General features: G+C 44.2%; 1 protein-coding gene across 2 annotated transcripts; it reads right to left on the reverse strand.

The window, feature by feature from the left end:
• Nucleotides 1-486: 486 nt before the first annotated feature.
• POLR1E (RNA polymerase I subunit E) lies at nt 487-20,319 on the reverse strand. Of its 2 annotated transcripts, none has more exons than XM_081894475.1 (13): nt 19,932-20,319; nt 18,440-18,625; nt 17,451-17,554; nt 15,765-15,841; nt 14,847-14,932; nt 12,655-12,710; nt 11,538-11,682; nt 10,100-10,207; nt 8,301-8,397; nt 6,677-6,810; nt 4,044-4,125; nt 1,325-1,456; nt 487-773 (listed from the first exon to the last, which is right to left on the reverse strand). In XM_081894475.1, exons 1-13 carry the CDS (start codon nt 19,936-19,938, stop codon nt 626-628), a joined length of 1,362 nt encoding a protein of 453 aa, XP_081750601.1. In that variant the 5' UTR covers nt 19,939-20,319; the 3' UTR covers nt 487-625. The 2 variants fall into 2 exon arrangements, with proteins under 2 accessions (XP_081750601.1, XP_081750602.1); XM_081894476.1 differs by having other exon boundaries at nt 19,970-20,317.
• Between the last annotated feature and the right edge of the window lie 391 nt (nt 20,320-20,710).

Raw genomic sequence — 20,710 nt, forward strand, 5'->3', positions numbered from 1 at the left:
GAGAGGAACAGAACAGAGGTCCATGGGTACAAGGATGTTTTGGTACGAGTCCCAACTATGTGAGGTGATGAGGTGGGAAAGCAGTGTTTCCCAACCTTGGGCCTCCAGGTGTTTTTGGACTACAACTCCCATCATCCCTAGCTAGCAAGACCAGTGGTCAAGGATGATGGGAATTGTAGTCTGAAAACAGCTGGAGGCCCAAGGTTGGGAAACGCTGGTCTAGGGGACAGGAGAGAGCCTCTATAAGAACCAGGAGTGGGGTGGCTAGGGGCCTGGGGTATAGTGTGGAAAAGGATAAAGTGATGGCAAAAGACTGACCGGGGTCAAGGACAGGGATGCATAATTCCTGGCCTTCCAGCTACAGTTGGGGTATTCAGCTTTCCCCACTCTTGGGCCAAGAGAATCTTGAGTGCTGCAAGTTGGCAGTGTTTGTCAAACTTGGGTCCTGAGCCGTTGTTGGACTACAACTCACTCTACAAGAGCAGATGTCGGTCTAATCCTTTATTAAGGCCTTGCCCAGTTCAAGAAGGTGCTCAGCTGCAACAACTGGAAGACCAATTCATTCCTTCAGCCTGGTGTGACACTGGAGAACAGTCAGGGCTCGACAAAGAGTGACAGTCGCCATTTAGTTCGCCTTGCGTTTCCTTCCGCCTGATGGCATTTTGTACACAGGCAAGGGCAGAGACAGTGTCCCCAGTTTGTGTTCATCCAATCCAGAGACGCTTTTGCTTTTGGAGATCTTCAGCCTCATTGCCTTGGCAATGTCAAGTATCCTGACAGGAGAAAATAAAAGATGCATGTAAAGAGACCGATTTACTCATATTTGTGTTCCACCACCTTCACATTGTTAGCCTTGTCTCTAAGGCCAAATACCCAGCATCAGAAAGAAGGGGTAACTTATCCTTCCCGTTTACCTTCCCGCTGGAGTGGTACCTATTTATCTACTTGCACTTTTGACGTGCTTTCGAACTGCTAGGTTGGCGGGAGCTGGGACAGAGAAACAGGAGCTCACTCTGTCGCGGGGATTCGAACCGCCAACCTTCTGATTGACAAGCCCAAGAAGCTCAGTGGTTTAGACCGCAGAGCCACCCACATCTTTGTAAGCTGTTCTGAGAGACACTTTTGGCTGAAAACTCTGATAAAGAAAATCTTCAAATTTTAAAAAAAATCCCCATATCTGGATCAGAAGATAATAGGCCTTGAGACCAACACTGAAGTCAATGGTGGGGTGTGGAAAGAGTCTTTTTAAGGTTCTCCAGGAAGCACTGGAGGTGCTACAGAAGCCATGAAGGACTCGCATGAGTACAGTCAAGGTTAATCTCACCTGGAATCCCGCATTTTCAGGTCCCGCTGTAACACTGTCAGGTCTGTTTGGAAGTTGTTAATATGCAAAGCCAGTGCTATGGCATAGGCCGTAATCTTCACTTTCATGGAAGCAGAAACTTGATTCTGTAGCCTAAGACACCAAAAGAGGAGAGGGTGAATCAGGGCAGTGTACACCCCACAGGCCAAACCACAATCAGAAAGAACAAAACAGAAGACCTTCACCATAAAAAAACAACTTACATTTCGGGATTAAAGATGAATTCTGCAGCTGCAAATTGGAATCATTTCCCCCATTTTGCATAAATGTTCAGCAGTTTTTACTCCTTTACAGTGGTACCTCGGGTTACATATGCTTCAGGTTACATATGCTTCAGGTTACAGACTCCGCTAACCCAGAAATATTACCTTGGGTTAAGAACTTTGCTTCAGGATGAGAACAGAAATCGTGCTCCGGCGGCGCAGCAGCAGCAGGAGGCCGCATTTGTTAAAGTGGTGCTTCAGGTTAAGAACGGACCTCCGGAACGAATTACATAAGTACTTAACCCGAGGTACCATTGTACTTCGTATGCTCTATGCTTTGTCCTGAAGTGTGAAATCTTGGTCCACATACAGGCCTGAGTACATCATGGCTTGGGGGAAAGTGGTGCTTGTTAGCAGGGCGGTATTTTAAGATAAGCAGCAAGTTTTGCTTTGTACGAACCAGAGCAATGTATATCTGATGATTCATAGCATTCGTCAGATGCAGAATTTAGCTTCTGGAGTACTTCCTTCCTTTTTTCTAAAAAAAAGCAAGACCCAGACTCCGAAGGATGCAGCCAATGTGTGGCGAGATCTCTGAAGCCAGGAGGGGATGCTTAAGATTTCCACAGGTCAGGGAGTAGCGCTTTTACACCCTGCAGATCATTTACTCCCCGCGACTAACGGAAGAACACTAAATAGATACATATGTTTGCCTTTTGCCAGCTTCATCTCGTTCACCAGCTACAGCCGTTCCTAGGCAGAGATAGCCCATGTATTGGAAACCTTCGAGACTGGACTACTGTATTGAGCTCTATGTGGGGCTGCCCTTGGGTCAGGTTCAGAAACTCCAGCTGCTGCAGACATCTGGCCGAGAACACATGGCACCATTATTTTTGAAAAAAACAATCTGTACTTTCTGTCCATCTACTACAGAGCCAGGTTTAAAGTCCTTCTATTGATTTACAAAGCCCAGAGCAACTTGAGTCCAGGGTACTTGAGATATTGCCTGAACCCTTATATTCTCGCTCAGTCGCAGAGATCACCTGTAGGAACATTGCTGGGTGTTCCCCGAGTTGGCGAGGCTCATCAGACAACAAGGAATTTAGCAATAAATACCCCACCACCACCGAAATATATTCCTGTATACAGCTGAAATGCACTGGGAAGGAAGAACATACATATGCTCTCCTGGAAAGAGCTGTTTGGTCCTTGTTGTGTTAGGGTACTGCAAAATCCCGGCTTAGCGAGTGACCAAAGCCTAGCCAGTTCAAATTAAGATCAACACGTTTTGATAGACAATACAAGGCGAAAGATTTATACGTTCTGAAGAGAAACCAGAATGGGAAACTGTTTTAACTGCTATAACAAGGGTGTCTCTGGATCTTAAATTGAGGCTCATACAACAACAACAAAGTATTTAGAATATACTGGACCCCATTACGTTTGTTTAAAAAAGGGCTATCTAAGGTATCTAAGCGGGACGCGGGTGGCGCTGTGGTCTAAATCACTGAGCCTCCTGGGCTTGCCGGTCAGAAGGTTGGTGGTTTGAATCCCCGTGACGGGGTGAGCTCCCGTTGCTCTGTCCCAGCTCCTGTCAACCTAGCAGTTCGAAAGCATGTCAAAGAGCAAGTACATAAATGAGTACCGATCCAGTGGGAAGGTAAATGGCATTTCCATGCACTGCTCTGGTTTCGCCAGATGCGGCTTAGTCATGCTGGCCACATGACCCAGAAAAACTGTCTGCGGACAAATGTAAGCTCCCATGGCCAGTAAAGCAAGATGAGTGCCGCAACTCCACAGTCGTTCACGACTGGACTTAACTGTCAGGGGTCCTTTACCTTTAAGGTATCTAACTGTTGGCGATTCAATAGGGATAATGCTTCTCAAAAACTTATGTTTCACCATTGTTCTATATTGAAAGATTTTTGGCAGAAGGTAACTGAAAACACCAACAGAACTGTAGAGAACAACCTTACATTTAAAGAGCAACGTATCCTCTTGAATAATATACCCAGCACAAAAGGACAATATGAGTGGACTCTCTGTGCCCTTACTACAGCAAAAGGACTGATACTGATGAACTGGAAAAATAAAAATGTGGCTCCCTTCTACGATAGGATTGAAGATTTATACAAACTCGCAACATATGAACAACTTGCATATAAATGCAGACTTGCCATGGACAAATTCAATGATATTTGGAATCCATTCTTACAAATACTGTAATAGGTTAAGATCTGGTGAAGTACAACAACCACCTTGTAAAATATACAATTTTGGGTTCCTCCCCTCCCCCCTTTGTTGTACCTTTTACACGGGTTCTGTTTCTCTTTCTCTTTTTTTGTTTGTGACTCACCATGTTTGGTGCACATCCAGTTGTGCACTTTTTGAACTTTCAATAAATATGTTAATTTTTTTAAAAAAGATTTTTTTTTAAAAAAAAATGATAGATGTAAGAGCAAAGTAGTATGTTTTACCTGCCGTTGCCAAAGGATAGTGCTGTAAAGGTTTTCACAAGTTGGTTGCTGACAATATGTGGACAATCGGGTCCCAGTGCAACTAGAACAAGAAGCATTGTAAAGTTAGTTCACCCCCCAAAAAACCCACTTTATCTGGATATATGGCAAATATATTGTATATACAAATACTGTAAGGTACAACCCGGCAGTGCTCACTGCAGAGTTGAGCATGCACATCAAAATGACAGAATAAGGACACAGGATCTACCCACTCTGGAAGAATGGCAGATGAAGGTGATGGACTATATGGGATTGGCAGAAATGACTGGCAGAATCCGAGACCAGGGAGAAGAGTCGGAGGAAGAAGATTGGAAGAAATTTAAAGACTATTTACAGAAATATTGCAAAATTAATGAATGTTAGAATGATGTTGGATAGAAATTAAGTGGTTTCCAGCTGTAATGCCTTAGGATATATGGAAAATAAGGTTTAGAAATAGGTTAAAATTTATTGATAAGGATTTGCTGAACTAACAATTTGAATTGGAATACAAAAAAGGGAGGTATGAGGAGGTCTGGGAAATAAGTTAATGGAAAATAAGTAATGGAAATTTTGTGTGCTTTTAATTATTTTCATTTTTGTATTTTTGTTAATTTTTTTCTTTTTTCTTTTTGATTTTTATTGTATTACTATTGAAAACTTTAATAAATATTCTTTAAAAAACAACAACAAATTGACAGAATAAGCTGTTGGGCATACAACACAACATCCAGAAAAATCTCAACTTCCATTTAAAAAAAGCAAGACATTCGTCCTTCCAGCTGAAAGTATAAATCTGAAAACAGAAGCCAGAGGACAGCTCTGTAGGTTCATGGCATAGTTGCCCCTCCCCTTGATTAGCAGATTAAACAAGCTTAACTTGCATAAAACTCATGCAGGTTGCAAAAATTCCCAGCCTCCCAAGTTTCCAGAAAGATCAGCTGGGTCTCCTCAAGAGCAGAAGCTCAACCTCTCTACATCTGCGTGTTGTCCACATGCTTCCAAGACCTGCTCAAAGATATCTGCTTAAATCTTTGCAGCACAGAACGTCCTGTAGGCTTAAATTACCATTTTGAAATCCACAGTTACCTTTATGTTGTGAAACGCTGTGGACATATTGCAGTCAACGTGAACTGGTCCCCAGCCATTGCGCTTATTTGCCAGATATAGTATGTGAACAGCAAAAATCAGATTTTTTATACTGCATAGCTGATACAGTGGTATCTCGGTTTTTGAACAGCTTAGTTCACGAACAACTTGGAATTCGAATGCTACAAATCCGATTTGCAAACTTTGCCTCGGAAGCGGAATGTGCCCTGTTTTGAGTCCTGAGCTTCCGTCTTTACTGTTGCAATGCTAATTTGCATCCCCCCATTGCAATTGAAATGGGACGCCGGTGGCGCTGTGGGTTAAACCACAGAGCCTAGGACTTGCTGATCAGAAGGTCGGCGGTTCGAATCCCCGCGACGGGGTGAGCTCCCGTTGCTCAGTCCCTGCTCCTGCCAACCTAGCAGTTCGAAAGCACATCAAAGTGCAAGCAGATAAATAACTCCAGCGGAAAGGTAAATGGAGTTTCCGTGCGCTGCTCTGGTTCGCCAGAAGTGGCTTAGTCATGCTGGCCACATGACCCGGAAGCTGTACGCCGGCTCCCTCAGCCAGTAAAGCGAGATGAGCGCCGCAACCCCAGAGTCGGCCACTACTGGACCTAATGGTGAGGGGTCCCTTTAACTTTATCTATTGCAATTGAAGGCTTCCCTTTCCGTCTTTATTGCTGCACTGCTAATTTGCGCCCCCCTCCATTGTAATTGCAGTGTTCTGAGGTGATATTTGGAGCTTATATTTGGAGCTTTTGTTTTTGCTATTTATTTTTTTGCTATTTTGTTTTCGAGGCTTTTGTGGGGTTAATTTGTTTTTGTGACTGTGCGCACTGATTGGGATGGGGAGAGCGGAAAAACTCCACAGCCCAGCTGATTTGAGGAGAAATCGCGCGCTGGCTTGTGGGGGAGAGCTGCCCGCCCGCCCAACCTGCACCCACCCCAGCCCCTTGGGGGAAGTTGGATATGCCTGATCTACAATACTGTTTTATTTATTTTATAGTACAGTATATTTGCTTACATCTTATGTATCAATGGCCTTGTTAGATAGCAAAATTCATGTTAAATTGCTGCTTTAGGGGTTGTTTTCAAAAGTCTGAAACGGATTTTTAAAAGGGGTTTTATTTTTTTGCTATTTTGTTTTCGAGGCTTTTTTGGGGGTTAATTTGTTTTTGTGACTAGGGGTTGTTTTTAAAAGTCTGAAACGGATTAATCAGTTTTGCATTACTTTCTATGGGAAAGCGCACCTTGGTTTTGGAACGCTTTGGTTTTGGAACGGACTTCCGGAACGGATTAAGTTTGAGAACCAAGGTACCACTGTATAAGTAGCTGCAAAACATGTAAAAAGAGCATGCGATACGTGACGGCAAAGAGATTTTTTCACACTGCCCATGGCACCTCTGCAGATGAGGTGTGGTTCTCAATGAGAATCAAAAGCCAAGTGGGTTAAAAGGAATACAGGTGACATGAATCGATTATCTTTCAGGTAAGTAAGAGGTGCAAGGAGGGAAATCTTACGTTTCTTTTTAACTACCCTTTGTGAGCTCAGCTTGACAAGACAATCCAAATACCAAAGACATCGAGCCTTGTGATCACGCCTCTTCTCATCCAGAGGCATGGCCTTAAGTTCATCCAGGACAAAGGAGCAGTATCTAGGGAAGACAGAAGAGGCTGTCATTAGGCCAAAATGCATCTGAAACAGAAGTAGCTTCTCTGGCTACTGCAAATTAGCAGAATTCTGTGTGATTTGAAAGCAAGCGTAGTCTTACATGAACAGAAGCTGCCCTGTTAAAACGAAGATATTGGGTTGCGACCAGTGTTAGTCCTTTTCAGAGTAGATCCATGGAAAGAAATGAACTTCTTCTTATTCATTTCAATGAGTATACTCCGATTAGAATTGACTTTGGACATCATCTACTGTTCTGTGAAACCTACTGTTGCTTGTTTATGCCCTGGCACCCTCTATAATTAGGACTAAGGAACACGGATTTAAGAAGCTGGATGGATATCCAGCTCATTGTACAGTGGTGCCTTGCAAGACGAAAATAATCCGTTCCGCGAGTCTCTTCGTCTAGCGGTTTTTTCGTCTTGCGAAGCAACCCTATTAGCGGTTTAGCGGCTTAGCGGCTATTAAAGGCTTAGCGGCTTAGCAGCTAAAAGGCTATTAGCGGCTTAGCGGCTTAGAAAAAGGGGGGAAAGCGAAAAAAATCGCAAGACTCGTAAGACGTTTTCGTCTTGCAAAGCAAGCCCATAGGGAAAGTCGTCTTGCGAAGCGCATCGAAAAACGGAAAACCCTTTCGTCTAGCGGGTTTTTCGTCTTGCGAGGCATTCGTCTTGCGGGGCACCACTGTACCTCTCTAATCATGCCCACCTGTATAGCGTTCCTCATCCTGCTATGCCTCTCAGCCCCCACCAGGCTATTCCCAATTCCTTTTTCTTTTCTTGTCTTTCAAGAAAGCTTGGTTTATTACAGAATTAGGAGAGACAGAATATATAAAAATGCTGCTTTAGACAGCAAAGTTACAGTCTAAGCAGGTAGCAAATTACAATACATAACACACCTTGATTAAAGAGTAAAAGATTCCCTAACTATTCCGAAAGCTTACAGTAGCATGGCATGACAATTTCGCCATAAACCCACACTAGGAGGAGGAAAAAAGGAAAGTATACCTGTCCCCGTCTCTCTCTCTCTCTCTCTCTCTCTCTCTCTCTCTCTCTCTCTCTCTCTCTCTGTGTAATTTTTATTAAATTCTGTTTTACAATTTAGAATAATCATTTAAACAACCTTAAAACGTCAATGACTTCCCTTCTTCTCTTTCCACTGTTCATTTTGCATATCATAAATCCCTGCATATTTAACATAAACTAAACCATTCAGTATTCCATCCATCAAAACTTATCTACCCTGTTGAATTTATCTTAATTCTGCCAGCGTTTTCAGCTGTACACAGTTTTCACCCATATATTCGGTAAACATTTTCCAGGCTTCTTTAAATGTATGTTCTTCTTGTTTTCTTATTCTATATGTTAAGACTGCAAGCTGCACATATTCTGTCAACTTAAGCTGCAACTCTTCTTTGGTTAGCGCAAGGCAGTATTTCAATACTCCCTCTCCTCAGCAAAACGTTAAGACTGCCCATACCTTTTCTCTTCTGCCATTTTGAGGATTTCTTCTGAGGTTACGTTCATGAAAGCTGCAGCAGGAGCCTGAAGCGCCTCATACTCAGCAGGTGGAATAACTAGAGCCTTTTTCAGAAAAACAACAACAACACAGCTGGATTCTGATGACTTCCTAAGGTAAAGGGACCCCTGACCATTCGGTCCAGTTGTGGATGACTCTGGGGTTGCGGTGCTCATCTCGCTTTATTGGCCAAGGGAGCCGGCATACAGCTTCCGGGTCATGTGGCCAACATGACTAAGCCGCTTCTGGCGAACCAGAGCAGTGCACGGAAACGCAGTTTACCTTCCCACCAGAGTGGTACCTATTTATCTACTTGCACCGGTGTGCTTTCGAACTTCTAGGTTGGCAGGAGCAGGGACCGAGCAACGGGAGCTCACCCCATCGCAGGGATTCGAACCACTGACCTTCTGATCGGCAAGTCCTAGGGTCTGTAAGGTTTAACCCACAGCGCCACCTGCGATGACTTCCTATGGTCCTCCAAATGCTAACTGAGATTTAGCTCCCAGAGGCAGCCCTACCATGAGGCAAAGTGACGAGAGGTGGGACACCATTAAGAATGGCAGCCAGCCCATCAGGACTGCACCACCCCCATTCATTTCAGCTAGGCACATGTAGGAGAACTTTCTAATTAGTGGGGAAAGACAAAACGTCTTTCGCCAGATCTATTTAGCCTATAAGGGAGGGATGCTCTCTACTGTACCAATGAAAAATGCTTTCTAAGTATTCTATTACAGTTGTACCTTGGTTCTTGAACGCCTTGGCGCTCGGATGTTCTGGCTCCCAAACGCCACAAACCCAGAAGTGAGTGTTCCGGTTTGCGAACGTTTTTTGGAAGTTGAACGTCTGTTTCGGCTGTCGGCATTTTTTCCGGGGTGAATCAGGCAGTCAGAAGCCGTGCCTTGGTTTGCCAACGTTTTGGAAGTCGAACGGACTTCCGGAACAGATTCCGTTCGCCAACCAAGGTACGACTGTACCAACCCAGTATATTTTCTTTTAATTGTTGGATGATCCTGTGTACATTGCGGCAGCCTTTGGCTATGTGGAGTAAAACTGACTGACTGTATAGCAAAGCAGATTATAGCACAACCATGAGTGAACTCCAGTATATTTCTGATTTTGAGCTAATGTCTCAGGGTCATTTATTTTTACCAGAATCTAGCCCTCATCCCTCAAAGAACCAGTTTCAGCTATAGCATCACTTCAAGATTTATGAAAAGACAGAGCAATCTAGCCAGGTACGGGGATACTCAACACTCTCTCACACAATAAATCTATATGTTGGGGGGGGGGTTCACTTCGCTATCCAATCACTGTCATCACCATGATTATGGAACAGTGAAATCTGGGGCAGATCGATTTTATGGAAGCTGAGAGAACCTTCAACCTGCCAGACCAAGGCAAGGATACCATTTAGGTAAGGAGAAAAATGCTTCCTTTTCCTACAATGGTTAAGCTTATTTGTGATCAGACTTCACGAGTGCCCAAATCTCTAGCCTACACATTAGTTCAATGCTACCATCGTACTATTTCCCACTAAAACTGAGCTTCTGAAATCCCCAACACATTAGTCCGCTCTTTCTTATCACACCCAAAGAGATCCAACGTGTAAGTCTAACAGGCTAATGAGCCATCTGTGGTTGAACTAGGAATACTCCTGGCCACACACACTTTCTCTTCTCCTGCCCCGTGACACTGAAGCCTATTCCTTTACATTAAGGTTGGGCTCTGCCCACATTGCAACGCAAGCTTATAAAGGATACTGTCCTCGAGCCTGTAGACATCCTCTGGTCTGCCAGCATCTTCGTGGCATGGGGGAAGAACGAGAGAGACATCGGCCTTATCACCCTCTGCCGCATCGCTGACCAAAGCTATGAAGGCAAACGGAATGTTATCCCGAGAAGCAGGGAGAATGTGCAACACCGAAATGCAATAGCTGTAACAGCCACTGTGGTCTGCCACTGCATTGGCTCCCAACTAATGTGAATGCACAGTGAGCATGCAGACTGTAGTTCTGGTGACCATGAGCAATTTGGGTATGAGTGGTTGATTGGGCAGGGTATAAATAAAATAAAATAAAAATAATAATTATGATGATGATGTGTGGAGGAGTCCCTGGTCCTGAATGGGGTAATTGTGCCACTGAAAGACCAGGTGCGCAGCCTGGGAGACATTTTGGACTCACAGCTGTTCCATGAAGGTGCAGGTCAATTCTGTGTCCAGGGCAGCTCTCTACTAGCTCCATCTGGTAGGCAGGCAGACTGTCTTGCCAGAGTGGTGCATGCTCTGGTTATCTCCCGCTTGGACTACTGCAATGTGCTCTACGTGGAGCTACCTTTGAAGGTGACCCAGAAACTGCAATTAATCCAGAATGTGGCAGCTAGACTGGTGACTGGGAGTGGCTGCTGAGACCATATAACACCGGTCCTGAAAGACCTACACTGGCTCCCAGTATGTTTCTGAGCACAATTCAAAGTATTCGTGCTGACCTTTAAGCCCTAAATGGTCTCAGCCCAGTATATCTGAAGGAGTGTCTCCACCCCAATTGTTCAGCCCGGACACTGAGGTCCAGCGCCGAGGGCCTTCTGGCGGTTCCCTCACTGTGAGAAGTGAGGCTACAGGGAACCAGGCAGAGGGCCCGCCCTGTGAAATGCCCTCTCATCAGATGTCAGGTAGTTGCTTATCTCCTTGACTTTTAGAAGACATCCAAAGACAACCCTGTTTAGGGAAGTTTTTAATGTTTGATGTTTTGTTGTGTTGTGTTGTTAATATTCTGTTGGTAAGCCGCCCAGTGTGGCTGAGGAAACCCAGCCAGATGGGTGGGAGTATAAATAAATTATTATTATTATTATTATCATTATTATTATTATCATTATTATTATTTGCATGGGTGGTGAAAGAGATGCTATGAAAGTGGTTGTGTGAACAGTGTTTATGCTGCCTAATAATTTCCTTTGATTTTTGTCATATAGTTATGGATACGGTTAATACAGATTTGGTTTTTTCTTAACGTAAATAATCAGAACTGCGTTGACTGTATTATCTGTGTGCTTCGACTATGCACTCTGTTTTTTTCTTCTTGTAAACCATGTCTGTTAATAGATCAAATATATAAGTTCAGAGACTGAAATGGACTCTGGGAAATCTATTAAGACAGGCTTGGTGCTCCAATTTTTCTTCTCCAAAGCTGTCGTTACTTACCAGCAACCCCCTTTGTCTCTATAATTTCTTCTGCCGCTTTGGTTACGGCCTTATTCAACACCTCCTTGCCAACTTCATTCATCCTCCGAGAATTCAGGGCTCTTCTCTGCTTGTTGGTTCCAAAGGCTTCAATGCACATATCTATCTGCAAATGCATAATCAAGAAATTGCTGCACCAACACCAGAAGTCTATTCTCACTGGAATAGGTCACACGGCAACCTCACTTTGGGGGCAGCTAATAAGGTGCTAATAATAAGTTTCGTATTTCAAACCTATTGAAGGCATTGGAATTATGAGACGGCAACCAGGGAATTAAATTATTCCAAATTATCTGGCAAACACTGTTTAAACAAAACATACCCATTCTCTTCCCAGTTACAGCTGGGTCATCTTTTTAGATTCAGCAACATAAAAACAGCTTGTTATGTAGTGATTTCTAGAAACATTGCTGAAGCAATAATCCACAGCAAAACAAACCATTAAACTATGAGCAGACGTATACTATTGCCAGAGATTCTATTGAGCTTCTATTGCTAGAATCAAAAACTGTGAAATTAATGGCAGTTAAACACTCCAGGAAGACCCTGTGTGAGGGCAAAAGTAGGAATGAGAAGTCATTCACATACTTTAATAGGAACCTATGAGTCTTTCTGGTAAAGGCAAAGGACTGCTGGACGATTAAAGGTAAAGGTACCCCTGACTGTTGGGTCCAGTCATGGCCGACTCTGGGTTTGCGGCACTCATCTTGCTTTACTGGCCGAGGGAGCCAGCATACAGCTTCCAGGTCACGTGGCCAGCATGACTAAGCCGCTTCTGGGGAACCAGAGCAGCGCACGGAAACACCGTTTATCTTCCTGCCGGAGCGGTACCTATTTATCTACTTGCACTTCGACGTGCTTTCAAACTGCTAACTTGGCAGGAGCAGGGACCGAGCAATGGGAGCTCACCCCGTTGTGGGGATTCGAACCGCCGACTTTCTGATTAGCAAGCCCTAGGTTCTGTAGTTTAGACCACAGTGCCACCTGTGTCCAGTCAAAGGTGACTATAGGGTTGCGGCATCTCATTTTTAGGCCAAGGGAGCCAGCATTTGTCCACAGACAACTTTGTGACTTGTACCTTCTCTCGATAGGATTTAGTCAAATATTCTGACAAGTCATCATCAGCTACACCATCTGTTAAAAGAAATGAGACGGAGAACAATTTAGCAAAATCAGGACCGACAGCCCTCAAAGTCAGTCTGGCCATGATCCCCACCAAAGGGAACTTGAATCATGGGGAAATGAAAGCATCTACATTACAACACCACGAATCACAATGAAACTGTTGTTACAGGTCCTCTCATCAAAATGGCTTTCCTGTAGGATCTCTTTGCGCTGCCAATCAGAGGTCAGTGAGGTCACCATGTTCTCTTTGGCCAAAAAGGGGTTCTAAAGTGCTGTCCAAGAACCAACTTAAACTTTCAGAAAAAAAGCATGTACGTAACCAGGATTAGGAAGTGCATGTTTTAATATCCTCCCAAATCATAGAATTGTAGAGTTGGCAGGTACAGTGAGGGGGGGGGGGAAGTATTTGATCCTCTGCTAAATGTGCCCGTTTGCCCTCTGACGAAGAATTGACCAGTCCATAATTTCAATGGTAGGTTTATTGTAGCTGTGGGAGACAGAAAAACAACAGGAAACCCCCCAGAAACCCAGAAGAGATTGATGTGCATTGTAATGAGTGAAATAAGTATTTAATCCCCTATCAAGCAGCCAGATGTCAGGCTACCTGGTATCTTCACTGTATGTAACGAGCTGAGATTAGAAGCACTGCTGTAAGGGAGAGGTCTTACCTATAATCCCAGCTTGTTACAGTACCTGTACATAAGACACCTGTCGACAGAAGCAATCAATCTCATAGGAATCTGCTTCACAGTCAAACAGCTCTTACAGTCATAAAGTTTTTCCTGATGTTTAGGCGGAATCTCCTTTCTTGTAACTTGAAGCCATTGGTTTGGGTCCCAGGCCCTACCCTGAGCAAGAGAAGACGGGCTTTCTCTATCTCCCCTGTGACAACCCTTTAAATATTTGAAGATGGCTATCCTATCTCCTCTCAGTTTTCTCTTATCCAGGCTAAAAATACCCAACTCCTTCAACCGTTCCTCATAAGGCTTGGTTTCCAGACCCTTGATCACCTTGGTTGCCTTCCGATTCCCACGTTCCAGCTTTATCCTTCTTAAAATTGTAGCAGAATATTAGCTTGTCTGGGAAACTAGCCTAGAACCCTTTGTCTCTCACGTACTTGCATTTCTCAGGCAGGGAATGTTTGATGTGGAAGGTCCACGTGACTGATTTGCCACCTGCATTCATGTGTTGGCAGGTTCTCAGCAAGCTTCCAGAAGACCAAAACAAGTCATTCCAATCTTCCAAGCAGTGGGCAGGAAGAAGATACCATGAAGAAACAACTGCATCTCACATGGCTTGATGCATCTGTGTGAGTGTAATCCATATTTGACCATAGAAACCCACCTCAATACCAAGAGAGCAGGAGTGAGGCAACAGCAGTGCATCTGGGTTTCATTTAAACCAAAAAGAAATACACCAAACCTTGCCTTCTAGCCTGAAACTGCAGGTAATGGCTCCTCATAGGCTGCACGCTCCTCTTTAGCGCTGATCTACATTGTTAGCAGCCACATGTGACATGCCTCTGGCTAGATTGTATTGCTTCACAGTACAGTGGTACCTCGGGTTAAGTACTTAATTCGTTCCGGAGGTCCGTACTTAACCTGAAACTGTTCTTAACTTGAAGCACCACTTTAGCTAATGGGGCCTCCTGCTGCTGCCACACCGCCGGAGCCCAATTTCTGTTCTCATCCTGAAGCAAAGTTCTTAACCTGAAGCACTATTTCTGGGTTAGCGGAGTCTGTAACCTGAAGCGTATGTAACCTGAAGTACCACTGTACTGAAGGGAGGGGGAAATCACATACTTGAATGTCTCTTCATATTAAAGGAATCCTGCACACAGAAAAGTCGCATATAAGGGAGAAGTATTCCTTACTAGCCTTTCTCCCTGACAGGCTAGGTTTTTATTTTTAACACGCAACAGCGTTCAAGCCAGAACAATCCGGCAAGGAGTGTGTCATACAGTTGGGGTGATGATGCAGCTTGCTTCTTAGAAAGCCCCAACTTTTTCTTTGAGAACCGCAATCAAAATGCAACCTAGACAACATTCAGTATATATTACCTGAGTCTGTGTTAGTACAGGCCACCAGGAATATAAGCAGCGCCCCTCAAATCCACTATAAATATGAAGAAGCGTATTTTACCCACCTGAAATCAATGGCTGCATGTTGAATAACTCTGCATTATAGACTTCCATTTGTCCAGAGTTCTTGTCTAATACACCAACAAAGTATCTAATGGAAGAGATAATATTTAATCTCAAAAGTTAACCGGCTGTACTATTTTTTCCTAGTTTAGTAATCGCTAGCACATTGCATAGGGAGGACATCTTTTGTTTTCTACAGCAATTGTAGCCGTTAGCCAGACTTATTATTTTAGTGGTTTTTGTGTCTATGTAAGAATAGTATTTCTTACTTGAAATCACTGTACTGTAAGCCTCCTTAGGACCTGTTTCTGTGGCAAAATTATTATTTGGTTCTTCGCATTCCTTGGCTGCCTCTTAGAATGACTACAGCTTTATTTACTTTCATCTTCCTCCCTGTCCCTGCTCCATTTTTATTGCAACCATTACATTAAAAACCATTATTTTGAACTGTGAACCACCTTCAATCAATGCATTGGCAGAAAGGCAGCATATAAATGTTGCAGACAGAATAATGAAACAGGCAATTAGCCAATAAACAAACCAACCCACAAGAAGCAATAAAGAGAACTATTGAATAATAATCTAAAGTGGTGCCTAAACTTGCAAGGCTTTTTAAATTTGTCATTTCCACTGGTGATTTACCAAGGGGCTGGGAACTATAAATATAAGCATCATTATGGTATTATGCTCTAAGACATGCACGGTTGTCTGATTTTATAGTCTATGGTGTCTGAAGTTTTTGAAACTACATATTTGTCTTTGTGACTCAAACACTCCATTTAAATGTTAAGAAACAAAGATTGCTATCTTGAACCAATTCAAACTTACAAAAACATTTACAACCAGCATTGTGCTGACAGTCTAAAGAAAGCAAACATACTGCTATACTCATGCATTTTAGACAGCTTCACAAATTATACCTGCATGGAGTCCTGCTTTTCATAGCTCCTGTGCTAAAGTTATTTCCTACATAAGAGAGCCTTTCTGTTTCCGCATTCTAAACAGGAAGGAAGAAAAGAAAGAGTGAGTTCTGGGTGCAGGTTTTCTAGGTGAAAGCAGATTTCCACACCGGCTTAAATACTCCTGAAAGCTCCATTTTTTTTCACCTCAGAATGGGGATTTGCTAACCTCAAGACCCAAATAAACGATAACACACGTGGTGGCCCAGTAATCAAACACACAATTTTCTCCTATTTCACCTTTCCTTCCAGCTAGAGGCTTACTGAGTCCAGTCAGAAGACGACTAGCTGGAAAGATACACAACTTTTGTTGCCCCGGCATTGTAAAGCGGAGCCAGCTGTTCTCCCTCCTTGAGCCAGGTTGTACCCATAGGCTGCCAATCCCTGACTCTTAGTCAACGTAATAAATAAGTTTTTTTAAAGAAAACTTTAAAATTTTGACAAAAATAGCATTGGCAAGGCAACTGCCAGTACTTGGCACCACCAATGCCATGGGCCCTTTCTTAGGCAGCCACTTTCCCTGCAAAAAACAATCACAGGTTCTGTTATTTTCCTGTGGGTTTTAGATTTTGTAAGCCTCGCTCCAGAGGTAGCATTATTATCAATTGACGCTGGGGTGGAAGGTTCGCAGGCTATGAAGGACAAATTTATTGACAGCTGCACAAATTATGATGGCTAGGAAGTGGAAGGGGCAAGCAGAATATAAAATGGAAGAATGGTATAAAGAGGTGTGGGATATAGCTATTAATGATAAATTAACATGTGCCATTAAGGTAAGATGGGGAAGATGCAGGAGGAATGATTTTGAGAAGATATGGAGGGTGTAGAACAGTTAAAATGGAAAGGGGTCAAACCATCGCAAGAGGTGTTGAAATTGTGGGAGGGTGGGGTGCACATTTTTATTCTTATTCGTTTATTCCTTCTACCACACTCTCAAAATCTGCTCCAAAACCTTGAAGGATTTTCTGCAGCAGATTGAAGAGGTAAAGTGCTGCAGCAGAGGAAGCGGAAGTCCCATCGCATCCACTGACAATTGCCCTGAGAATTGCATTTTCCCAATGAGGGAATGTTGACATGGGTGAGCTGGAAAAATCTGTCAAAAACAAGATTTTTTGAAATTGCAACTTGTCCCATTAACCCTTTGTTCTGGTGGGAGAAAATGTACCTCCTGAACCTGTCTTTTCTATACAACTATTAAGATTAAGCAGGCTCATGTATTACCACTATGTTCAAACAAACAAATGGCACAGTAATGGCAATATGTGTGCACACATGAATCAACTCCTTTTAACACATCTTAAGATGTGGCCTACATCAGCACAGCTGTGGTTTTTAAAAAGTATTATGAAGTCGTGTTTCGGGATCTCAGATCTCACCCTGGGCAGAATTCCCAACTTCCTATCACTGGAATATAACAGAAATGTTATGGTTGAGGCCTTTCCCAGAGATTATTACAAAAAGCCTCATGAGAAAACCACCGGAGCCCTACATAAACCTCTGAAAGCTTAATAAAGGAAAAACAGAATGTACATAATAAAACTAATACTACAAACAAACAAACAAACAAACAAACAAACAAACAAACAAACACATATACAGTTCCACAGAAACATAAAACGGAACCTGTATTATGGGAATGTCACTTACCAACATTCGTTTATTTTTCTTTTTGGGGTTATGGGTGTCTTTGTTTCTGTACAAGGTAAAATTCATATTTTCTGAACTCTTCAACTTCCCATTTGTAAACTGAACTGTAAGCAAATAGTGAGAACAAACCAATGAGTCTAAAGAGAAAGGGTGGGGAAGAAACACAGTAATAATAATATAAGAGGTAAAAAGATAAAGGACTCCTGGATGGTTAAATCCAACAAAGGTGACTGTGGGGTGTGCGCTCAACTTGCTTTTCAGGCCGAGGGAGCCAGCGTTTGTCCACAGACAGCTTTCCAGGTCATGTGGCCAGCAGGACTAAACTGCTTCTGGCACAACGGGGCACCATGACAGAAGCCAGAGTGCATGGAAACACTGTTTACCTTCCTGCCACAGTGATACCTAGTTATCTACTTGGACTGGTGTGCTTTCGAACTGCTATGTTGGCAGGAGCTGGGACAGAGAAACAGGAGCTCACACTGTCCTATGGATTTGAACCAACAACCTTCTGATTGGCAAGCCCAAGAGGCTCCATGATTTAGACCACAGCACCACCAGCAATAATATTATATAAAAGGACAACACAACACAAGATTTGGCATTCTTATACCTATTGAAAGAAGAGGGCTTGGAGAGGTTTAATTTTATTTTTAACTGTGTCCAACATCGAAGGTCGTGCCGCAACGCCAAACCACACTGGAGGAACATCTTCCTAACCTTCATGCCCAATGCTAACGCAACCCTTGATCGCGCTTCTTGGTCCTAATCCTTTCAATCGGTTTTCTATCTCCATTTTCACCTGCCCAGGAGGGAAGCTCGGCTGCCGGCTGCCCTAGGGGCAAATGCACGCCAGATCTCTTGCACGCTGCCAGGCTACGCATTCCCACGTGGAGCAGAGGAAGGTTGAAAAGTTATCATTGCGCAGTTGGAAGGAGAAGAGGGTACAAGAGCATTGCCTTCGGCTTCTCCCTCCTTCTCCCCGGCCTTACCGAGCGGAGCGCGCTGTTCCTCCTGGGGATCCCCCCGGTAGCACCACCTGGCCTCGGCTGCCATGGCAAAACACGCAAGAACTCCCGGGTCTCCCGGCTGATTTTCCTCCAGCGTCCAGGAAGAGGAGGAGTGATCTGACTCGAGGTTCTTCCGCCTGTGCTGCTCACTTAAGCCTCTCTCGCCACCTGCAGACGAGAAAGAGCCACTGAACTGACTCCAGATCCCTTCCCAAAGGAGATCGCGTTCACGTGTAGTTCCCGTCTTAGCCCATCTCGAGGATCCAGGAGTCCATTCTGAGATTTTCCGTCCAGTCTTCTTGGCTCGATTCCCAGGACATCATTGTTTCTGGAGAAGATTGGCTTTTAAAAAGAGCAAGCTGCCTTATGGATACAAAAGCTGGGTTGTTTGGGGTACCCCTTGCAGCATCTCATAACTAGCTGAAGAACAAATTATGCAAAATAAGTAAAAATATATAAATCTGCATCATTTCTATAGGTTGCGTTGCGGCATTCAGCTTTTCTGCGTGGATTTTTAAACATCTCTAGTCCTGATTATATAAAGACCATTTTATAAGTTGCTTTTGAAGCCAGACGGACCAAGGAAAAGACCAAAAACCACTTGAAGCAAAACAGTTATAATTTACCAAGGAATTAAAAACATATTCATCCACAGGGAAAACTAAAAATTATTTGTTTTTTAACAGCTGCAAGGGTATCATAAATAAGCAGATGACACCCAGCTCTCTCTTTCAGTCCCAGCTTCCGATCCCAAGGAGGAAGCACAGGGTCTTGAAAAAGTGTCTTTTAGATGGATGGGCAAGCTAAAATTTAATCAAGGCATGACAGGAGCACCGTTAGTTTCAGGTTTAGTACCGGTGATCCTGGATTGAGCCTGATCTGAACAGAACTGCAGTCACTTTTAAGCAACAAGTTTGGAGCCTGGAAGATTTCTTGGACCCAGACGTGCAAATGGATGGCCACAAGTGTTTTACCAACTCCATCTTGCACGGGCCCCCCAAAGTCGATAGGCAATGCCATTCAAATGGTGTCTATGCACCTCAACATGTGATCGATTATGCAGGAGGGCGCATAATGCCCCCCCCCGCATTTTATTGAAGTTGCATGTCAATAGCTCGCTTTCCTGGAGAAATTTGACCTGATCTCCGCCAGTCCTGTTTCTGTCATCTCCAGGATTGCTTACAGTAATGCGCTTTACAAGGATCTACTCTTGAAGACAGAAGTTAAAACCGATCTGGAATGCAGCTGCGGAGATTCTTGACAGGAGCTGTAAATTGTTTAAGTTGAGTTTTATTATGAATTATATTATCTTCGCAAGCTAGCTTGTGTACCGTGTTTAAAAAAGCAGGGTATAAATAACCCAAGTTGTGGCAGAATATACTCAATTTTTAAAATACTTTTTTATTAATTTTCAATTACAATCCAATATTAGCCTCATTATAACAATACCAAATTATAATGCAATTACTAATACCAATCATAGAATATACTCAGTATAACAGGCACGGATACCCAGCTCACATCTTTAGCTGTTTATAGTGTTAATTTTGAAGTTTGCGGACGCGTAACAGCCGCCAAGTTATAAAGCGAGTCAAACGGGGATGCGCAAGAGCCAAATCTTTCTCCGCTTCGCACTGAATTCTCAGTAAATTACTGAGTGCCTGCGTCCTGTCCAATCACCGAGCCGTTTGTTGGGGGAATCCCGCCCCTCTCCTCGCATGCTCCCAATCCGTTTTCGCAACCAGCCCGAACGCCCACCCCATTGGCCGAAGCCCAAGCATGGGTAGCAGCTAGCCGTTGCGACGGTTAGGCCGTTCAGACGGGTTCTGGGTTGCCGTCTGTGGGGAGCGACGTCACTTCCGCCCGGAATCCGCTGAGGGGGGGGGGAGAGAAAAGCGCAGCCATTCGGCGAAGGCGGAGACTCGGCGGACGGCTGAGCCCGCCCCTCTCCCGCCTCTGAGGAGCGGAAGGAAGGACAAGCGGGCAGCGCCAGAGCCGAGAACAAGGGGCGCCCCTCCCTCCCGGAGATACGGGGGCTCGGGACGGGAGGGGACCGTCGACGCCGACGCCGCCCTCCCCTCCCCCCCCGCCCAGGTGAGAGAGGCCGCCAGAGCAGGAGGGAAACGGCCGTTGGCCGCGCGCGCCCCCGCGTGCTGCGCCGTGATTGGGCCGTGACATGCGAGTGTTCTGTGGGGGGAGCGCGCGAGGGAGGGGCGTGGCAGGCGGCGGCGGGCGCGCGGCCTCGCCATTGGC

Source organism: Podarcis melisellensis, assembly GCF_964234715.1.
Source record: "Podarcis melisellensis genome assembly, chromosome: 17".
In the NCBI taxonomy this organism is placed as follows: domain Eukaryota; kingdom Metazoa; phylum Chordata; class Lepidosauria; order Squamata; family Lacertidae; genus Podarcis; species Podarcis melisellensis.

What these genes read in the sequence shown, in the direction of transcription:
- POLR1E (XM_081894475.1), bottom strand. An exon ending in GGAACAGCGCGCTCCGCTCG is followed by an intron (nt 17,555 to 18,439) that starts GTAAGGCCGGGG and finishes ATTTGCTTACAG; the next exon opens with TTCAGTTTACAAATGGGAAG. An exon ending in CTGAAAATGCGGGATTCCAG is followed by an intron (nt 774 to 1,324) that starts GTGAGATTAACC and finishes TTCTCCTGTCAG; the next exon opens with GATACTTGACATTGCCAAGG.